This window comes from Nymphalis io, chromosome 8 (genome assembly GCF_905147045.1).
Source record: "Nymphalis io chromosome 8, ilAglIoxx1.1, whole genome shotgun sequence".
In the NCBI taxonomy this organism is placed as follows: domain Eukaryota; kingdom Metazoa; phylum Arthropoda; class Insecta; order Lepidoptera; family Nymphalidae; genus Nymphalis; species Nymphalis io.
In genome coordinates, this window is record NC_065895.1 from 11,917,614 (window position 1) to 11,939,219 (window position 21,606).

General features: G+C 31.4%; 2 protein-coding genes across 3 annotated transcripts in view; both read left to right on the forward strand.

Moving 5' to 3' along the window:
• LOC126770067 (23 kDa integral membrane protein-like) overlaps positions 1-1,863 on the forward strand; it is a 24,596-nt gene extending 22,733 nt beyond the window's left edge. The window contains exon 5 of the mRNA XM_050489216.1: positions 1,326-1,863. Coding sequence (XP_050345173.1) covers positions 1,326-1,487 — 162 coding nt within the window. The 3' untranslated portion in view covers positions 1,488-1,863. The remainder of the gene's footprint in view (positions 1-1,325) is intronic.
• Positions 1,864-7,721: 5,858 nt separating this feature from the next.
• LOC126770089 (CD63 antigen-like) overlaps positions 7,722-21,606 on the forward strand; it is a 28,852-nt gene continuing 14,967 nt past the window's right edge. For both annotated transcript variants that reach the window (XM_050489246.1, XM_050489247.1), the window contains exon 1: positions 7,722-7,916. In XM_050489246.1, the coding sequence (XP_050345203.1) occupies positions 7,857-7,916 (60 nt within the window). In that variant the 5' untranslated portion in view covers positions 7,722-7,856. The remainder of the gene's footprint in view (positions 7,917-21,606) is intronic.

Sequence of the window (21,606 nt, forward strand, 5' to 3'; positions counted from 1 at the left end):
TATGTAAGGACCTAATATTATCCTCGTATTATTACAAGGAACTTCCCTAACGGCTTAAAATTCGGATAAGCATGGTGGTTTTCAACAACCTACTGAACTTGTTTTTGATATGCATTGTTGTGGTGGTGATAAAGAGTAAATATACACGTTCCGAAACATATCCTGACACATCTTTTCCTCAATCAAATGAGACTGCGTGTTGCATTCAAATAGGCATGATGACAGTATTAAAAAATTAAAAAATAAATTATTTTAGAGAAGAAACTATTTTAAATGGATTCTAAAAAGTGATCTCATTTTAATATACATATTGAGATGAATAAGATTTTTAATAAAACAAAAGTATAAAATTCTGCAATCGGCCATTTTATTTGAAACACCAATCAGAACGAATGACGGCACGCATCAGTATCTATAACCCTTTCTCTCAAACAGTTGTTGTGTTTACGCGTTTCAAAATTAATTTTGTATCATTTAATCAGTTGAGTCGTTGGTTATTCGGGCTTTTATGAAGAAAATAAAACATCCAAGATCCGTCAATGATGGAACAAGGTTTTGTTAAGGCAAATTCCTCTAATTTGCCCAAGATTGATTGATGAGGATGAAAATGCAATTATTTGCGTAAACAGTTACTTTATTACTGAAATAAAATGATTTTCAGTAATAGTAGACGTGTGACCTACATTATAGAAGGTTATTTCAAAATCAGTCATGTCTATTACTTGTGATAGGTCTCTCTACAAGCTTTTCTGGGGAATATTAACTGGGAAGGTTTCAGTTTCAAGGATGAGTGAGCCAATGTTATTACGTAACACTCACAACACTTTAATGTAAAGATTAGTTAACTATTTCTTACAGTACTGATATCAAAGTGGTGACCACTGGCTCATTTCCAAAATAAAAACGTATATTTAGTTTTTTTTTTTATAGAATAGGAAGGCGGACGAGCATATGGGCCACCTGATGGTAAGTGGTCACCAAACGCCCTTAGACATTGCTGTTTCAAATACTGCTGTTTTGCGGTAAAATATCTGATGAGCGGGTGATACCTACCCAGACGAGCTTGCACAAAGCCCTACCACCAGTTAAAATGAAAATACAAATAATAATAATATTATATATAATAATTTCCCTCTGCTTCGCCCGTCTGTGAGTTTGAACATTTATTAGGTACCTAATATTCTTTCCTGTACCCTTAACAACATTTATGCAAAATTTCATGATAAATGAATTGGTTAATTAGTTAAGACGTGAAAGCGCCATAAATAGACAAACTTACATCTACATTTATAATATTATTTTTCACATAAATATTCTTATTACAGAGCACAGGTATATTCTGCACATTCTTCTTGGCGCACGCGATCACGGAGAAACGAAGAGCTTCCATCAGGCATTCGAGGTCAGTGCGAGAGTCGACTTTCGCCGCGCCAGATGACACCTTGCTGACACCGACAGCCCCTGCACCAACCTTGCCAAAGTATTAGAATTATAATATAAATAAGTTATTAATAATATTATAGACTTCTTTTCATTTTATATTACTGTAGTAGAGCGAACCGGATCAGCACCTACGCATAAGAGGCTTCGAAACTTTAATAAACGTAATAAAGTACTTATGAAGAGAAAATGAAAACAAACGTAGAAAAACATTTTGTTTAGGATGTCATAAACAACGCAACGATTGCATAAAATTAAATAGATTCAAAAAAAGAAAATAACATTAAGTTGGATAAAAAAAAATGACAAAATTAGAATGGTATTTTGTCATTATTTTTCTTTGGTATAACTTTCTATAGAATATTTACCTTCACTTAACTTGTAAACTTCACGTAATTGTAATTTACAGCTATATAGGTATATATATATATTTATATATATATATATATATATATATATATATATATATATATATATATATATATAAATATATATATATATAACCAATAGATGTATATATATATATATATCTATTGGTTTACGTGGCGCACAACAATAAAGTCACTCTTTCAAGACTCTCAGTCATGATTTTTCGGCACGATGAACAATCATCGATCGACGATAAACTATGAATTTAACGAATTTAGACAAACATTAATTTAAAAAAAAACACTTCTTCCTTCCTCAAGAATCACTCCGTCCATTGGTGAAAACCGTGTCAAAATCATTTCGATAGTATTTGAGTTTATCACGTTCAGACAGACCGACAGACGCGGCACTTTGTTTTATAACCTATTGAATAACCTTAGTACTTATAAAAATCTATGATAAATAATAGATGGTCCCCTATATTAGAAGGCTACCCTAGATTGCGAGATGATGAATGTCTCATCGAACACTTCCTCGAATGAAACCCATAACTGCTGCCCTGGATATTAAGAATTATAAGCGAAAAGTTAAAGCAATCATATTTCAGAATAAACAGTATCTAAGCATAGATTGAAAGACGAATACGAATTTAATAAGAATTAGAAAAGCATTTCAGTGGGATTTATAGTTTTTAACATTACCAGTAATAAATTGCAGGTGTTGCAAAGATAATAAAGTTATTTGTGAAGAGACGAGAATAAAATTTTATATGAAGTAATATATTGACATAAAATAGCTTTTGTTTACATTTCGATCAATGAAAAAGTAAATTTTACGTCCAAAAACCGTTGAAACAATTGTGAATGACATATAATAACAATTTCGAGACGATTATTTGATAAATATCTAAAGAAGTTTTTTGAAACGGCGAGATTTAGACATAATTGAGAGTTGGTTTTTGTTTTTATGTGACTCAATATTACAGGTATGATGGTTATGTTATGATTTGTTTTAATGTAAAGCAATTTACGACGAGACGCTATTGTGATGCTTATTAAATATTGTTTTTCTGACATTTCATCATCGAGTTCTACTTCCAGTTTCGAAATATTTCTTACTTAATTATAACACTTCAGAGACTTTGAACTCATTTACTTATGCTATAACATTAATTTGTAACAATAATGCATTATTTTTTTCCGCTCTAAACTATAAAACAACACAGTTGAAGGCTACTACAAATTCAAGTAAAAAGTTCGAACAAGTTTCTTTAGTGTGAAATGCTTTCAAACATAATCGCGTTCAAACAATGTAATTTTGAACGATTGTTTATATTTTTAAGAAAATTGGTTTTTGAATTAATATTGTTTTTCTGCAACGGCTGTAAAAATCGACACATGAACGTAAAATGTTGTAAGTCGACACGATGATATCCTAAATTATTGCGGGTATATAATAAACATTATAACTTTTTTGATTAATGTCATATATCATTTTTTGACGTTTCACGATCGACTTATGCGTATATTTTTGAGAACATTTCCATCTAACTGTTGTCAAATTAGTCACCGATTACTAGTAAAATTATTATTTATAGAATCGACGCATTTTATATCCATTGAATTGTGTTCAAAAAGTAACGCTATAAATAAACTTATATATATAACTTTATAGATAAATATGTTTATGCATTTGTTGTGTCCAAACCAAAAAAAAAACAAGTAGTAAATAAAAATAAATATATATATAAGGTTTTAAAAGGATTAGGTACATATTTTAATGATTTCAATTAAAATATTATAAAACAGTAAAAGCTATTAATAACATCAAATAAATTATCATTATGCTCAATTACACAATTTTTCCTTAAGTACTCTTTATCCCGTTTGACCGAATAATTTAATACTCAATTATAAGTATTTCTTTAACTGCCATAATTAATGATGAACAATATTTTTATTAATGTAAATTATTTTGTTGGGGTCATGGAGACCCAAACGAAATTATATCTTCTTGTGATTCCAACTTCTTTCACTTTATAAGTTGGCACAAATAACAAAACGGAAGACATATAGACATTAATAATTAATACACCATTTAAAACTGTAAAAAATCGAATGTAATTATTTCTATATTCTTAGCGCTTTAAACTTACTCTTATATACTATATGTACATTTACTATTTGATGAATGAAAAATATTATGGTATCTTTTAAAGTGCCGAATTTTCACATACGACATTTTACCCGAAAATTTAAAATTAATTTGAATTGAGTGGCTTACTCACTACTGATTATAAAAAATTTCAAAAATATTTATTATGGAGTCAATTTGATTGTTGCTACTCCTAAAAGGTACTAATATGTCACATCTCAAATTAAATATGTATTTTCCCACGTAACAAAGAGATGTAATTTTTTTTACATCGTGCATCGTTGTTTTTTTTCACGTTGTCGTCAAAATCAGCGAATATATTAGACACATAATTAGTTTGTAGTATTATTGTAGGTAGAATAATTATTGTCACAATTTCCTCTCTATTTTTTTTATTTATTTTTTTGAATTTTCATATATAATATACTGTTAATTATACATTTATAAATAATTTACAATTAATAATTGGCGTTGAAATTAATTTGTACAAAACAAATTAATTTCTTGAATATTTAAGATTATCATGTAACCTTTTTTTTCTTTATTACCTGCCAGCATAATCATGACCTATGAATGATGTGAAATGTAATATATATAATACACAATTATGTAGTAAATATCCACGTAAATACATTGAAATTAACTACAGCTGATTTGATACATTTATTTAATGTATGATTATATTATAAATAGTTTTTTTTGTCTATGTTGTTCAAATACTGTTATTGTATTGCTTCATTTTATTTATTGTAACTATTTTCATAACATTCTTTGCTATATATCGTCATAAGCAGGATTACTTTAATTGCGTTTACGTTTATTTAATATCCATTATAAAATTATGTTTATGATTTAAAATATGTTTAAAATACGTACTATATTAACTGAAAGAAATATAGTATCTCATATAATCTACATTTATTGTCATTCAGTACTAATTGTTGTTCGCGTCGTGCTTTCTTTAAACAATCTTTGAAAACCAATTTTTTTTAAAAAGGCAAGGCGAAGGCCAATATTATAAACCTTTGTGCAACGTCACACTGCAGTATACATATTCTATTCTGTTTTTTTACGCGAAGCTTAAGCTTAGGTGTAAATTGTAATAATATAGGTGTAAAGTGTAATAATGTGTTTTTTTTTATTTGTTTGTGTATCTAAATAACTCAGTGTGTTTGTAATAAAGCTACAAATCTAATCACAATGTTATAATTATTTTCTCAAACGTATGCAGCTCAACGGTATGGTTGTTAATTCACTTCGTGTAACGCAGGCATTTCTTCATTGATGTATAGTATGATATTCTAGGAAAGGTCTTGAAAGCCCAATAAAACATTAAATATAAATTGGGTCTAATAATAATTTTGTTTCATTTCAAAATATTATTTATTTGATATTTTAAAGCTAATATCACCTTCTGTGTTCGTCTGCTATTTAACTCAAATGGCGTGAAAGTTCATTGTTGAATTATTTCTCTTTTTCCTCTTTTATGTGAAAATTAAATGCATTTTATCGAAAAGTTGTTATAATTTAAAATCGTTTTTTCTTTGTGGGGCACCGATATCTAAGTGGGAACGTACTCACCCCTGCCTTATTACGCTATCAATTTTAGGCTTGTCCTAATAAAAACGTCAGTCGCTGTCGTCATGGTAACCGGTGTACCAATACCTACTACTAATACTGGCTTTGTTTCACGATGCGATATATAAATATAAGCCCTGCAATAAATTAAAAATAAACATCTTAAAGCAATATTCATATACTTAAATAAAAATATTTTTAGTGAGTACATAAACTAATGCAATTCGATCTAATTTTTATTACATGTGAAGATCAACTTGATACATATTTTATAAGTTTTATATTGGTACATAAAAATAAATGATTAATAAAATTTTGTTTCATTTTATTATTTACGTATGTTATATGCGAAATTTACGGCTTTATTCTCTTTAACTGACATATTTAATATTTTCTTAATATATTAACTACCTATGTTATAATTATAACCTATAAAAATTACGTTTTAAGCTTTCGAAGAAATTGACAATCTTGAGCTATTTTGCAACGTGACAAGTTATGTAATATGAGTGGTATTGTATAAAGCTTTAAAGCGAAACCAGTTTTGAGTCAGCGTCCATTTCAAAATATCTCAACCGTGCGATTCGGGACGCCAACATATTATTACTTGTGTTCTCACATTGGTTTCCTATCTTTTTTCCTCCAATAAAAATCAAACAAAGACATGATTTTAGAAAAGTCTGTTAAAATCATAGATATCTTAGTTTATTTTTTTTTCAGAAACATTACACTTGTTTTTTTTAATAGTAATAAAATATACTATGTATTAAACTTTGATGTTTTTTTCTAAAAACATTAACAATATCATAGAAGAAAGTAAGTAAATACTAATCTTACTACTTGTGTTAAAATTTCCAGAGATAAATAACGAATATCTAAGTAAGTATAATATTATGTTTTTAATATTTTTAGTATGAAATTGGTAACAGAAAGAAGGGCTTGTTAATGGAAAGTGGATTACACGTGTCGGCTTACAATTTCATGGCCTCCAGATAGACTTTCTCTCGTAAGGTAGGTAGTTATTGACGAAGTTGCTTTATGGTTGAACCACGCATCCACTTTTTAACACGATGAAAGTGAATTGAGAATGTCTCGAAAGTGGTAAATAGCTGATGCAGTTTATATCATATATCATAATTAACTTCACGTAAGACTTACAAAGCATATAAAGGTATATGTTTAAAAATCTATATTTGTCAATGTGAGGATAATATACCTCCACGATTATATCTGGTACAGTATGCTTACTTTTAAAATTTGCATTCAAATGTATTTATACTTCGAGAACAACGATTTTTATCATACATTATTTCTGTGCTTAATCTCCTAGAGAATTGTTGTTACAGAACTGCTTGTTATTTTTGATGAATAGTGCGGAAGTCTTATATAGTTAACCAATAAAAAGTGTAGACGGTAACAAGGGTCATTAAAAAAAAACTGATGAAATGCTACAATGAACAATTACTCAAGCTAGACGGGCGTTGAGCTTAGTTTATACATTTATAAGTACTTGGTAAAGGTCCGCAATCGTATTTTAATATGTTCTTTACACTTTATAAACATGAAGTTTCAATTTTTTCCCTTTTAATTTTTTTTTTAACATTTATTATTGTTAATAGCATAATAAAAATAAAAGTGAACATTACGTTTTTAACAACGTTTAAATGTCAGAAGTAAATATATATTTCAAAGGGATCTAGTTAAATAACAAGTGACCTTTGACTTTAGAACTGAAAGCTTCTCATAGATAGCTGTATAAGCAAACATTATTAAGTATTTCAAATTCATGTAGCAATATTATAGCTTTATATAAATCAATAACATAGCTATAATTTAGTTTTTAAATTATAATAATAATAATAATAAAATATATTTTTACTTAGCTTATTAGAATCAGAGTAGGTATTTTAAAATGTTAACATGTTTGAGATAAAAGTAATGCTATAATTGTATTGGGATTTGGTCCAATCGGTTCATGCACAATCTACATTTCTTATCTGTTTCATTTGTTAAAAAAATATCAAATTGAGATGAACTAGAACAGGACACAACTACACGCATCTAAAGCTTAGTTGCAACGTGTGCGAATGAGACGGCTAATAGGTGAATGAGGGGTCACGATTCATGAGTAACTGAGCGGGTCGCGGGGTGGGGTAAGCGTCGCCATCGCGATCTCCCGTTTATTTTCATGTAGTCGCTTTCGATACACCAAAGAATTAAGGTTGTGTCGCTCCGTCGAACTCGTAAACAAGTAAATCCGTGAGTGACCTGAACTTGTGTAGTTCTGTGTGTGACTCCGACGCTGTGAATTCAAAATGGGGTGTGGAACGAGTTTTGTGAAATATGTGCTGTTTTTCTTCAACCTGGTGGTCGCGGTGAGTCGGGGTAAAGGGCGGGAGAACCGGTTTTCTTGTTACGATAGACGGTGGTCAGCGGACAGTGAAACCCACTGTTTGTTCGACGTGGCCCGATGGCCAGCAAGTAGTTAGGGAATATAAAAAAAATACTATTCAAAGGATGCATGTGACATATGATTTATTGATTTGAATTGTAGTATTTTTTTAAAATATTTTTTAATTAACTTAGAGCTTGTACTACTAGTATTAGAGTATTATTCAAGGAACAACATTATCATTGACGACAATTAATAAGTAATATCACAAAGCAAAGCGACCCTTTAACATGGAACATGTCATATTATTCACTTTCTCTGTTGCACGCAAGCGGTAAATTCCAGTGAGAAAAAGAAGAAAGGTCATGTCCTACCCTCGTCAGTCGCCTACTTACACCTAGTTGTCCTTAACTTGCGTCCTTTGAGTGTAGCTGCACTAAGATGTAGGAATGTATAATAATGCGTACGAAATGTAATAAGGGCGTCATCTATATTTGATTAATATGAAATATTATATTATTTTATTTTGTTTATTTCAATAGAATTGTTACAATAATTATTATAAACAAACATCAAAATTGTAACGATAAATTAATTTGAGACTTTTGCCAAGCTCTTAACTTTAAACAACTGTTATTTTTGTACGTGTGAATATATTACTCGGATGAATTTCATAAACTTATTTATTCTATAAATAGTTAAATACACACTTTAAATTAAACTATTATTTTGTTTTCGATCTAATCTACTTGAATTTAATGAGTTTAATATTATTGTTGTTATTATATATGTAGGTATATAATATTTATAAGTAAAAATAAATAAATGTATTTTATAAGAATAATAAAATGCCTAAGGTCGTCTGTAGTCGGTTTTTTTAAGTAGGCAATAGAAAATGTAGAGTCCCCTACAGTCTATCCGCTATGGTCACGCTATAAGCGCTAAATCAAATTATTATTCAAACAGTATATATAACATTTAGTATGCCGTCATGAGTAGCATTTTTAAAACTATCGTTACAAGCAACAGGCAATGACTCAATACTATACAGCCACATGACATCACGTATCTTTATAGCCAGTCTCTTATTGTAAGCTGTGATCACACGTCACATGCACATTTGCATCATGTGCACAATTTCGTGTCTACTATCGTCGTTCCTTAGAATTGCAATTTTTTCCTTTATTTTATTTCTCAATTCTTCGTTAAAAATTAGAAGTTAAACTGAAGTCTTACAATCTATCTATATTTTGTCCGATTATTTTTAATATCAAATTTAAAGCGTTTAATTGGTAGAATATGACGATCAATTCTACAAATTGAACTTCTTTTAAAAAATATAATGATAAGACAACTTTAAGTTAGTCGCCCAGTAACGTATTTACTTATATTACATTTAACATTAATAAAATTGGTATACATTTAAATATCACAAATCGACCGCGTGTGACGTAGTATTATAGGTTGAATGTATTTTAGGCTAGCAACATTCCATAGGGTTTTTCCTTCCCGATCAAAAACCACCTGTTTAAATGTCATGGGGTTTAACGTATTGGTAACACTATATCTCCTTATTTTACAGTAAGCTGTATTACGCATATTTATGGACGGTATAAATATTAACAAAATTACGTCACTCGCCATCAGCAGTGGTAACTGTTTGCAAAAATTCACGTAAATCCGTCGCCCTTTAGATGCGAAAATGGAAAATCCAATAAACATAGTTTCGCATTAATAATAATAGTGTTTAAGATAATTAGCAAATTTATTGAAATTAATTATTAATTCATGTTGGTCAACTGTTTGGAAAGTTGCCAGACCTGTATACACTATTATAACAAAGCACGAAAGTAGGTCACGGAAAAGTCCTTAAGGTTTTCCAAAGGACCATGGAACGTGATACAAACAAACGTGACAGGATGAAGAATATTTTTCCTCATTTTAATTAAGTATTCGTTGACGAAAATGGCGCTGTAAGGTTAAGAGCTCTTGAAAATTTTTAAGAAATGTCTTCTATTTTCAAAAGTGAACCTTTGGTTTGGTATTAATTGTATTTAAATACTGAGATCAAAAAGTTTCAATGAAATTAATCAATGTTAAATATATAAAACCTCATTGGTAACATACGCGTTTGATTATTATAGGTATCTGTAGGAATGTAAATAAAAAAATATTTTATATTGTATTATTTTAGAATCCTCATTCCTCCCTAATAGATATTCGATTATATTTTAAAACAGCGTATCATTTAATGGAATCTGCGCCGTTCAGTCTTGTATAAAAATATATATATTTGTAATTTCTTATCGTTTAAGATACAAATTATAACATTTATTATTATTAATAAAATTTTAAAAACTAAACAATTTTTTCACCAATTGAAATACTTATATTATGTACTACTTTTCACTCGCTTTGCCCGCGTTGTTTACTTTGGCTTTACTACAGGTGTTATGTATCATCATCTTCATCATCACCCTTTTCGCGTCCACTGCTGGACATAGGTCTCTCCAATGGCACGCCACTGAGCTCGATTTTCAGCTATTAATCTTCAACCGCTGCTAGCCACCTTGCGTATATCGTCACTCCACCTGGAGGGCGTCCTACGCTACGTTTGCCAAGGCGTGGTCTCCACTCCAGAACGCGTCTACTCCAACGGTCGTCGGTTCTGCGACATATGTGTCCAGCCCACTGTCACTTCAGCTTACTAATCCTTTGGGCTATGTCGATAACCTTGGTTCTCTGTCGGATTACCACATTTGGGATTCGATCCTTCAGAGAAACTCCGAGCATAGCCCTCTCCACAGCTTGCTGAACGACCTTAAAATGGTGGACCAAACGCACTGTCAGTGTCCACGTCTCAGCTCCGTAGGTAATAACCGGTAAGACGCACTCGTTGAAGACTTTTGTCTAGCTTTGATATTTTTTTATTAAGATCTGACGAAGTGACTGTAGGGTTTTCACGTCGTTTTCGCATTAGCTCTACAGACTCTCCCGAAAATTTGGTCCTCTTGCCGGTGTTTTGCGCTGTTATGTATAAAAATAGCATATGTCCTTCCTTGGGGTTCAAGCTGCATACAAAATTTCATTAAAATCGGCTCAGTGACTTAGCTGTGAAAGCGTAACAGACCGACAAAGCTACTTTTGCATTTATATATATATAACAACACCAAAAAACATTACTTCATTAAATCTCGTATCGCTGCGTTCGCTTGTTTGTTCAGTAATGATTCAGTTTAAATATACTTATTAACCTCATTGATTACTTTTATCAGTGAAGTGAGTTTTTATTTATAATATATTGATTAATGATTTATGAATACCACATATATAAAAACTGCCAGATCCCGGTACTACCTACAAAAACGACTTGACAATGCGATAAAGTTACGATGTCTAGCCATAAGTAAGGCCGGTATACTTTGCGATGCCTCTTTAAATTGTAATCAATTATTCGAAACGACTTCCGCGCTGCCCATTGTTTCAGAAATCTTCACGCAAGTGTCAATAGCAACTGTGTAAAGTTTCAACTGAATCAGATAAAGGATTCATGAATTACTGGTATACGAATAATATAAATTATTTTCTACCAGTTTCCACGTAGCTGTGCAATCGTTTCGGGGGACGGAGTAGGTGTACGTTATGTAATTTTCTGTATTATGACAATGTGTATGGAAAACATCATGATGATCAGTTGAGCAATTACGCGATAACGTAACATACAAACAAACTCACTTTCCCATTAAAATAATAGTTTTAGATACGACTATTAATGGACATTACCTTATTAAACCACGCAACATAGTTTATATAATACCTCGGTGGCGACATCCGTAAAATCTTATTATTTATTACGAATATTTTGCATATTTGAAGTCTATTGATAAAATGTCACGTACGTTTCACTTACAAGTTACGTTTGAAATTGTAAACGTGATGAAGTGGAGGTGACATCATCGAGCGATCTCAGACGCCGACTTGGCGCCTGCTTCCTTGCAAACATGATGTGTATTTAAACTCACGTATATTTATACGCTATTTAATACTATGATAGAATCCCTCTAATAAACTATTATCATCAATAGGTAGTCAATTGAAGTAATATCGAAAATAAGCTTAATTTTTGTCCTTTGTCTTTTTCTTTTTAAATTATTACATAAAGAAGAAAAGAGTCAGCAATAGTTTTGTTTAATAAGCTTAATCGCATTAAGAGATTTACAACACAAGTAAACAAGAACGAAGTAACTATTTCTTTAAGTTTTATAAAAGGTATTTGGCAACCCCTAGTGGGTTCCAGAATCTCAAGTAACAGTACAGTAACAGCCTGTTAATGTCCCACTTCTGGGCTAAGGCCTCCTCTCCCTTATGAGAGGAAGGCTTGGAGCTTATTCCACCACGCTGGTCCAATGCGGGTCGGTAGAATACACATGTGGCATAATTTCAATAAAATTAGACACATGCACAAGCACGAGATGAATTATAAACACAAATTAAGCACATGGAAATTCAGTGGTGTTTGCCCGCGTTTGAACCCACGATCATCGGTTAAGATTCACGCGTTCTACCACCACTAGGCTATCTCGTCTATCTCACATAAAATGATCTCAAATAAAACTCTATGAATTCATTGTTGCTGGTTCTTGGTACAATCAACATACCAGCAGTATGTGGGTTATATATCATTAAAAATATAAAATAATAATTAATAAATGGTCACATTAAAATAAAGTATATTTTGTTATAATTGATAATTCGTAACTGTGATTGGCTGATTATTTGATCGGATTGAATGATTATTTGAAGTTGATCAGTAAAAGTAAATTCGTATAACTTTACATTAAATATACTACATACAAAGTAATCCATGTTATAAATACATAACATTGAAAATTTTGACGTAATTTTTTTAAGTCTTTATTATAAAACGGAGGTAATTAAACTACTATACATAAGTAATGGTATATATATTGGTATTTGAAAGGCGGCTTTTGATCGTATTATACGATACTACAGTATAATTAATATTAATAAGCCTAGTAGCTATACATATATATTTTTAATTATCGCTAATATTACTCTCGGTTGAAGCGACATGACTTGTAACGTCATCTAATAACACTTAATTATAATTTCTAAAAGTCGGTCAATTCCATAATTTAAATTACATGAATAAAATTGTAACATAAAATTTCGGTGTGTATCCAATATAACTTTGCTATTGCGTTTACTTTACTATTGCATAAACATTAAAGTGTTCGTTCAATTCTTATCTTTAACTAACAAGTACACTTTATTAGAAACCTGTTCCTTAATAGACGTATTAGTATCGCAATACTTAAAATTACGGATATTGCATACTTAACCTTGTTAAAGAAAAAAAAAATTGCTGAAATGGTTTAACTTCTAAAACATTCTTAGATGTGTGTTGTTTAGTGTTTTATTTGAATATGAATGAGTTTAAGCACTTGGTTTTTATCTCTAATTTTGACTACATTTCTTTGTCTCTTGAAAAACTTCTGTCACTGAAGATTGTCTTTAAGACTATTTTTAACTATATTTCTATTACGTCATCTGCTCTTTAATTTTTTTTTTATAGAATAGGAAGGCGTCCGAGCATATGGGCCACCTGATGGTAAGTGGTCACCAGCGCCCATAGACATTGGCATTGTAAGAAATGTTAACCATCGCTTACATCACCAATGCGTCACCAACCTTGGGAACTAAGATGTTATGTCCCTTGTGCCTGTAATTACACTGGCTCACTCACCCTTCAAACCGGAACACAAAAATACAAAGGACTGCTGTTTTGCGGTAGAATATCTGATGAGTGGGTGGTACCTACCCAGACGAGCTTGCACAAAGATACATGTTGTACAATAAAGTATAAATTAGTAATCATTTAATAAGCTGGTCACCTTATTTATAATAATTATGACCTTTTGTCTCTAGAGCTTATTATAGTGTAAAATATTTATTGAAGCGAATAATTATGTGTTTTAAGCGGTAGAATGAAGTCAGCGTTGTGTATTGTCGCCCCTATGGCGCCGTTGTCACCCCTAAATGAATATTTATCGCCATTATTTGATGGCTGCTTACTTGTGACCTTGTACTCAAATATATATATATGAATGCAAAATTTAAATTACGAACGCCGTTACCGTGAAATTGGTTGCAAACGTGTTGAAACTTGAAAGACTCGGAAAGTAGTTTTCAAACATATTTCATTTATTCACGTTGCGCTGATTTTAAACTATGATTTTCTTAATGTAATGAGTGTTTATAAATAAAGAAACTAGTTATTACCTTCGTATTTCTTACGCTTGGGTTATGTGATGTATAATTATTATTATATACTCATTATTTATAATCTAGTGAATGCTCGATTTGATGGCTTTTCGCGTGTCTCTGTATGTTAATCTTACTACGTCAAAAGGTAGAAATCCATATGAATCAAATTCTAATCTAAATCAAACTGTGTAAAGTTTCAAATCAATCGGATGAAGGAAGCATAGAATATAACACTAATATGGATATTAATTTTTATGTGTAAGATAGTATTATGTTATGCGATTTTTATTTAATTTGCCTTATTCAAAGTATACGATTATCATAAAACCCGTTCTAAACGGATTCCTCGGAGCTTGAGGAAAATACTTACCAAAGTTCAAGTCCGCACTCCGTAGGCGGGGACTTCAGAGAATCGATGATAAATCTCTCAAATATTTATATACACACATGTTTAACCAACATGATATGGATATAGATTAACATATGATAGTACATTTCAATTAAATTTTCTAATATCAACTTAATTTTACTTCCAGTTTTCATAACCATTTCGACGACATTGAAATCGCCATTACACAAATCTTTTTTTTATTTTTTATTTATAGAATAGTTAGGCGGACGAGCATATGGGCCACCTGATGGTAAGTGGTCACCAACGCTCTTAGACATTGGCATTGTAAGAAATGTCAACCATCGCTTACATATCCAATGCGCCACCAACCTTGGGAAGTAAGATTTTATGTCCCTTGTGCCTGTAATTACACTGGCTCACTCACCCTTCAAACCGGAACAAAACAAACTGCTGTTTTGCGGTAGAAAATCTGATGAGTGGGTGGTACCTACCCAGACGAGCTTGCACAAAGCTCTACCACCAGTAAATTCTATAATGAATACCTTAGATTACTTTAGATCGCGTTCAATTATGTAATCTGTTTGTCAATTAAAGGCCAATATTGTTTGTCTTTACTCTTCTAAAGGTGTATTTTTAAATCAATAATTATATTTTCTAAGCTTATCTACTCTCTATATCAATACAAGAATTATAAATGCGAAAGTAACTGTATGAAGCAAGTTTGGACCCCAAGAAATACATTATTTACTTTTCATATCTGAATCCCGAGACCAACAAAGACAAACACCCCCCCCCCCCTTCCCAATACGAAAGTGAAGCCGCGCTCGGAGCGCTCGCTAGTATTATTTAAACGTGAAACACATAAATAGAAGCGATATTTACTGTCTGTAATCACGGCGTTAATGCTCAGTAATAACCTATGCTAGGAAGGATCATTAAACAGTCTTTTCTATAGAGGCCATGGGTAGTGGGTACGTCAAAAGGAAGTGACTCGCATGATAATGTATGACTCTTGTGAAGCACGTGACCTGTTTTCAATTACTACTTCCGTGCCGGAGCTTTTGATGCGAAATTAAATGCCGATTAAGACGGAATCGAATCGAAACATATAAACAAAACGAATTAACTTAAACATGTACTATTTCTGCGTCTATATTATCAAATAGGCTTATAATATTGAATTTAGGTACAATCTATCTCCATATTATGGCTATATTTTGTTAAACAAAATGATTGTGAATAATAATACGAAATAGTAGAAATCATATTAACGTCCTTAATAAGACTCGATAGCTGCTAAAGTATATAATATACATAGTACAAGTAACATATTTCCCGTCAATTTTTTTTTTTTTTTATAGAATAGGAAGGTGGACGAGCATATGGGCCACCTGATGGTAAGTGGTCACCAAACGCCCTTAGACATTGGCATTGTAAGAAATGTCAACCATCGCTTATAGCCAATGCGCCACCAACCTTGGGAACTAAGATTTAATGTCCCTTGTGGCTGTAATTACACTGGCTCACTCATCCTTCAAACCGGAACACAACAATATCAAGTATTGCTGTTTTGCGGTAGAATATCTGATGAGTGGGTGGTACCTACCCAGACGAGCTTGCACAAAGCCCTACCACCAGTAAATAAGAAAATATAAATACTAGTTTTACAATAATAAAATACTGATTATGTTTTATAGCAACAAATGAACTTAGTTTATTCAATCTCATGAATACTTGGGAAATTTCCATGATTAATGCCATGTTAAAATAATGTCTGGAGCAAATTCTACTAAGAAATTGTTACTTTATCGCAATCGAATCGATGCGTGATCGTTGCCGTTTTTTCCGTTTTCCTATTCTTTAATTTAATTATCGACTGTTGCCATAAAAGTTAACAATTACATTTGATTTTGACATAACGGTATATGTTAACATATGTTCGGTTCCGATTCGAATTAATACAGATGATTCAAAGTTGAATCGGAATTGAATCGGAAACGTATCGTAATCGTTATAAATTAGTAGATATCAGCCACTGGTCGTTGTAATCCGCGTTTAAATACGCCTGAGAGTTAGATAATATTGTTTACGTAATATTTTTTATTTTAGGTTTTGTTTCGCTTCTCATTTACTAGAAAATTATATTGATAATTTTTTCTTTCCTTATATTTACTATTATATAAAGCTATAGAGTTTGTTTGCGCCAATCAAGATTTATTAGAACGATTTGAAAAAAAGTGTTAGATAAACAAATAATTAGGGATTGTCTACACTAAGACTATAAATGTGAGAGTGAAAGTCTGTCCGTCTATTTATAGACTTTTCCGGCTAAACCACTGAACCGAGTTTGATGAAATTTGGTATCGAACAAGCTTGAAACTCTTTTTTATACATAAACCTTTTTTAAACGACCTACAGGACGGAGCAGTCATTTTTAATGCGCGTGAAATATATATAATATCATTATTTCTTACTAAAGTAAATACTTTGAAGTAGTTTCCTGACCGCCTCTAAACAAGGTTCAGCTGACATGCTTTGAATGATTTCCGATCACCATTCAATTTACATTAAATTTCTCATTCCAAGCACATTCGACTACAGAACTTTCTCACAATTAGGAAAGCCTACCTTTCTCATTAACATAATAACTTATTCAAACGGAACAATAATATATTGATGTATTAACAAATGCGTTTAACGTAAATTTCTTAGAATTATAATTTTACCAAATGTGAATGAAAGAAAAAAAGCTGTTGTTGGCTTATAGTGAAGTTGACTGGTGTAGCGCTCTCTACCGTGGACGGTGAGGCTTACCTGCCTTTTGTCTACCCTTGTTCACCTCATTGTCAATCGGTCGTTGACTTCTTATGCAACATTTCAAAAAGTTGCGGGGACACCTGGGTTGCGTAGGTACTTTGTGTTCAAGATTGTGGATGGATCATTGGATCTGTATTGCATAAATTGTATTTATAAAATTTACAATTTAGTGTTTAATATTTTAAGGAATGAAAATAAGCAGTTAGGGATAAATAGATTGCAATTTAGTTTAGTTATATAGTACTTGTATTGAACAATAATTTTTATATACTATCATTCAATAATGTTTTCGGTTTGTTATTTATTATAGTACTAAAACTCACCTGGTGTAACACGTGGTAAAATACCGTCGCTTTGTGGGACATACTTTCGATCGAAATGTGAAAAAGCTCTATTTTAAGAAAATCTAGGTCGACCAGAGGTCGACGACCCCGCTTTATAGGTTTTTCTCGACATGTCCAACGGGAGCATTCTGAAACCTCGATTTGTATAATTACACAGGCATGACCATGTGCCGAATACTTGTATGACTATTGATATAATCGCAATGGACAGGAATCGATCCCCATTACGGTCGCTCTGTCGTAAAAGGTAAATGCAGTGTCCACTGTGACATTCAGTGATCAATTAAAACATTACAATCAATTTTATAATATTTGATATTGTATATACATTTATGAACATAATATGTTTATGTTTAAGCAACGACTATAATACACTATTACTACAATAATAAATAATAAATTTTCCTGATATCACTGTAGTATAAATATTTAATTAATGAAGTACAAGCAATTATTTCATCTTTAAAACCCCGATTACCATCAGATACATTATTTAGTCGATAGAGCAGTAGGAAAGATTATTAGGGGTGACGTTTTCGTTGACCTGTTGACCTAAAAGTTTATGTCATAGCTTATTGATATCGTGATAATGAATAGCTGTATTCGTTGCTGGCTATTATGCTATAACCCAGTTACTTGTAGCAGTTACGTTGTATTTGTAACTTCAACAAAATGATCTATTCGATATATATTTCTATTGTACATATAATTTTTATTTATTTATCTGCCTTACTATCTCAGGCAACATACACCAACGATTGGGCTGAATTCATTAACGGAAAACTAGAAGCGATTCCAACCCACAGTGCAAGAAAAGTTTATTGGTGTTAACTAATTTTCTGCTCGTACATACGTTGTTTACTAGTAACTTTTAGTTAGTTATTTCTAAGGAACATCTATTTTATTTCACATTAAAAACACTTTTATGTCAAGTGAAAACCATAGATTAAAATTATATTAAGACATTACGAACATAAACGACGATATAATATAAATTACCTATTTTACATGAACATGAAACACTTTTTCTAGATAAAAAAGTGTGTATCTAATTAATTTCCAAATAAATAAAATTCAATTTATTAAAATGTATTAACAATACAAAAACATTAAAAAACATAACCAACAAAATTAAATATTTATCTTAAGAAGAATCATAAGATTATTAATAATTCAGATTATGTTTAAACTTAATTTATTTCATATCAACAAACGTAAATATTAGCTTTTGACGCATTGTTAACAAATTATTTTACAACGGAAAAAACAGATTTAAAGATTTTCTTGTTTAAGCAGCGATCATTGATGTCGTCGACGATATGACGCAATGCGTGTGCGCAGGATTATTCTTCGTGTTCATTATACTCATGGCACGAGTTATGCAAACTCAACCGGCTGTGAAATATCTCGGTCACACTGGCCAACACCATTGCGTGACATCAAAAATTAATGCTTGCTACTTACGTGTACAGAAGATATATAGTTTTGTACATAGTTTAGTTGTTTGTGTTTAATTGCTACTTGCGTTTTTTCATACTTTGACATATCTATAAAACACTTTTAAACAACGAGTTGGGCGAATGTACAACTTTGTAGTTCATTGTATATTTATTTAAACATTGATCAATACAAAGTACTGATGTTTGACTGAGTAACTGACGAGTCGGTGGACCTTAGACGATTTTGGTCAAAGCTCTAGCCAGAAAACGCTTTTGTAATATTAGCCAAAAAGAATGTAAGAAAAAAATTCTGTATGGCACCGGCAGACGATGAAAAGTCATTGTATTGTAAATTTATTTCTTAAAAGTAATTAGTAATAGGTCCGTTGTTAGCTGGAGGGTGACTCATGTAGTTATACGATTACGTTTTAATGGTCAGTAGGCAGTCAAGTCCAGTGGAAAGTCCACGTTCGGGTTTATCAAACAGCCGACCATGTCATTACGTCTATATTCAGAGGCCAATGTCGGTAATAAGAGATTTTTTTGTAACAACCTATTCAATATTCCAAATATGAATTTGATAATTTTATACTGTTGATGTAAGCCGAGGTGGCCCAGTGGTTAGAACGCGTGAATCTTAACCGATGATCGTAGGTTCAAACCCGGGCAAGCACCACTGAATTTTCATGTGCTTAATTTGTGAAAACACCTGCATGTGTCTAATTTCACTGAAATTCTGCCGCATGTGTATTCCATGAACCCGCATTGGAGCATCATGGTGGAATAAGCTCCAAACCTCCTCAAAAGGGAGAGGAGGCTTTAGCCCAGCAGTGGGATATTAACAGACTGTTACTCTTAATGATGTAAAATTGTGTTTTTATTTAAGGAAAAACCAAGACGAATCTTATCGAACGTGGGGGTCGCGAGACGGTCAATTAACCCTCATTGAGATTAATTGTGCGAGTTAGCTAATGGAGTAAGCGACTACATGTTAAAATACTCACCCTAGTAATATTTCTACGTGTCATCAGTTGAAACTGAATTGAAAACAACAAAATGTTATTCAGAAGATATATGTATGTATTAGAATGTATGTAATATATGTATGTGTAATCTAAAAACTCTTCAATGTTTTTTAATAAACATAGAAATAAGGAGAATTGGCGTCACTTGCGTATATATAGTTATACACAATTCCTAAACTTGAGAAGCGACATTTTTGATACGATCTTAAAATTTATTTGCAAACTCAACACAATTCATTCAGTATATAACAAGAAAAACATATTAGAACTTAACTGTTAAGAATCCCTAATCTGTCATTGTACTAGGAGGAGGAGCAGAGTAGTTGGTCTCGATATTGAAATATTAGGAAACTCCCTGAAAAGGTTTTCAATAAGATTTTGCTAATTTTAGTTTCACCAAATTTATTTATACTATAAATTAAAAAAAAAGCTAATTCAAAATACTTATTTTAAATTTTATATACCAGAACGTTGGATATTATTCCACTTGTTGATTCCACAAGAAGTGAGAGTGAGATGAACTATAATTTTATCTCGTTCTAAATATTTATTTGGAATATAATTTGCAAATTCAAATGTTACGAACAAATTCAATTGTAAATCTCTAAAAGACAAAATGTTTGAAGATATAATTTAAATACTTATTAAGAAACACATAACAGAAACTGAATCACAAAATAATAAAATTAAGGAAGTACGCTCAAGATAATGCCGCTGTCGTGACATGATGATTTGTGTTTTTTTTTTATCCCTGAATGCCATCACTGTTTTAATTTACTTTACTGTGTATTATTGTCGCTGGGATGACGCAGTAGTTAGAATATCTGAATTTTAACCAAAGATTGTCGTTACAAACCCGGGCAAGAACCACTAATCCGCAATGGAGCAGCGTGGTGGAATATAGAAAGTAATTCCATCACACTGCTCCAATGTATCCTATATCCTTTCTTCTCAAATGGAAACCTTAGTCCACCTGTGGGCTATTTACAGACTGCTTCTTTTTATTTTTATATTATTGGAAATTTATCCTTATCAACACAGCGATTCAGTTGCAGAAGCACAATTGTATTTTACATATAGTCAGAACATATAAAAAAACATATTTGTTTTCTTTATTTAAATATATTAAGCTCGTTATTGTATTCGTAACATGCCCAGGTAACGTGACTCTTATCACGTTTAAATTGAAAATATTTTCAACTAAGACCTTGCTTTCGTTTGAATTGCACATTTCAACGTTTTAATGCAGAAGATACGAAATTGTAATGCGAATTAATGTGGACTGTAATGTATTAAAAACTTTTGAGGTCATTCTTTTAATATCACGTTCAAGTTTTAGTATTATTTTATATTTTAAAATGACTAAAATAAAATAAGGGTATAAACATTCTCTTCATATTATACTAGT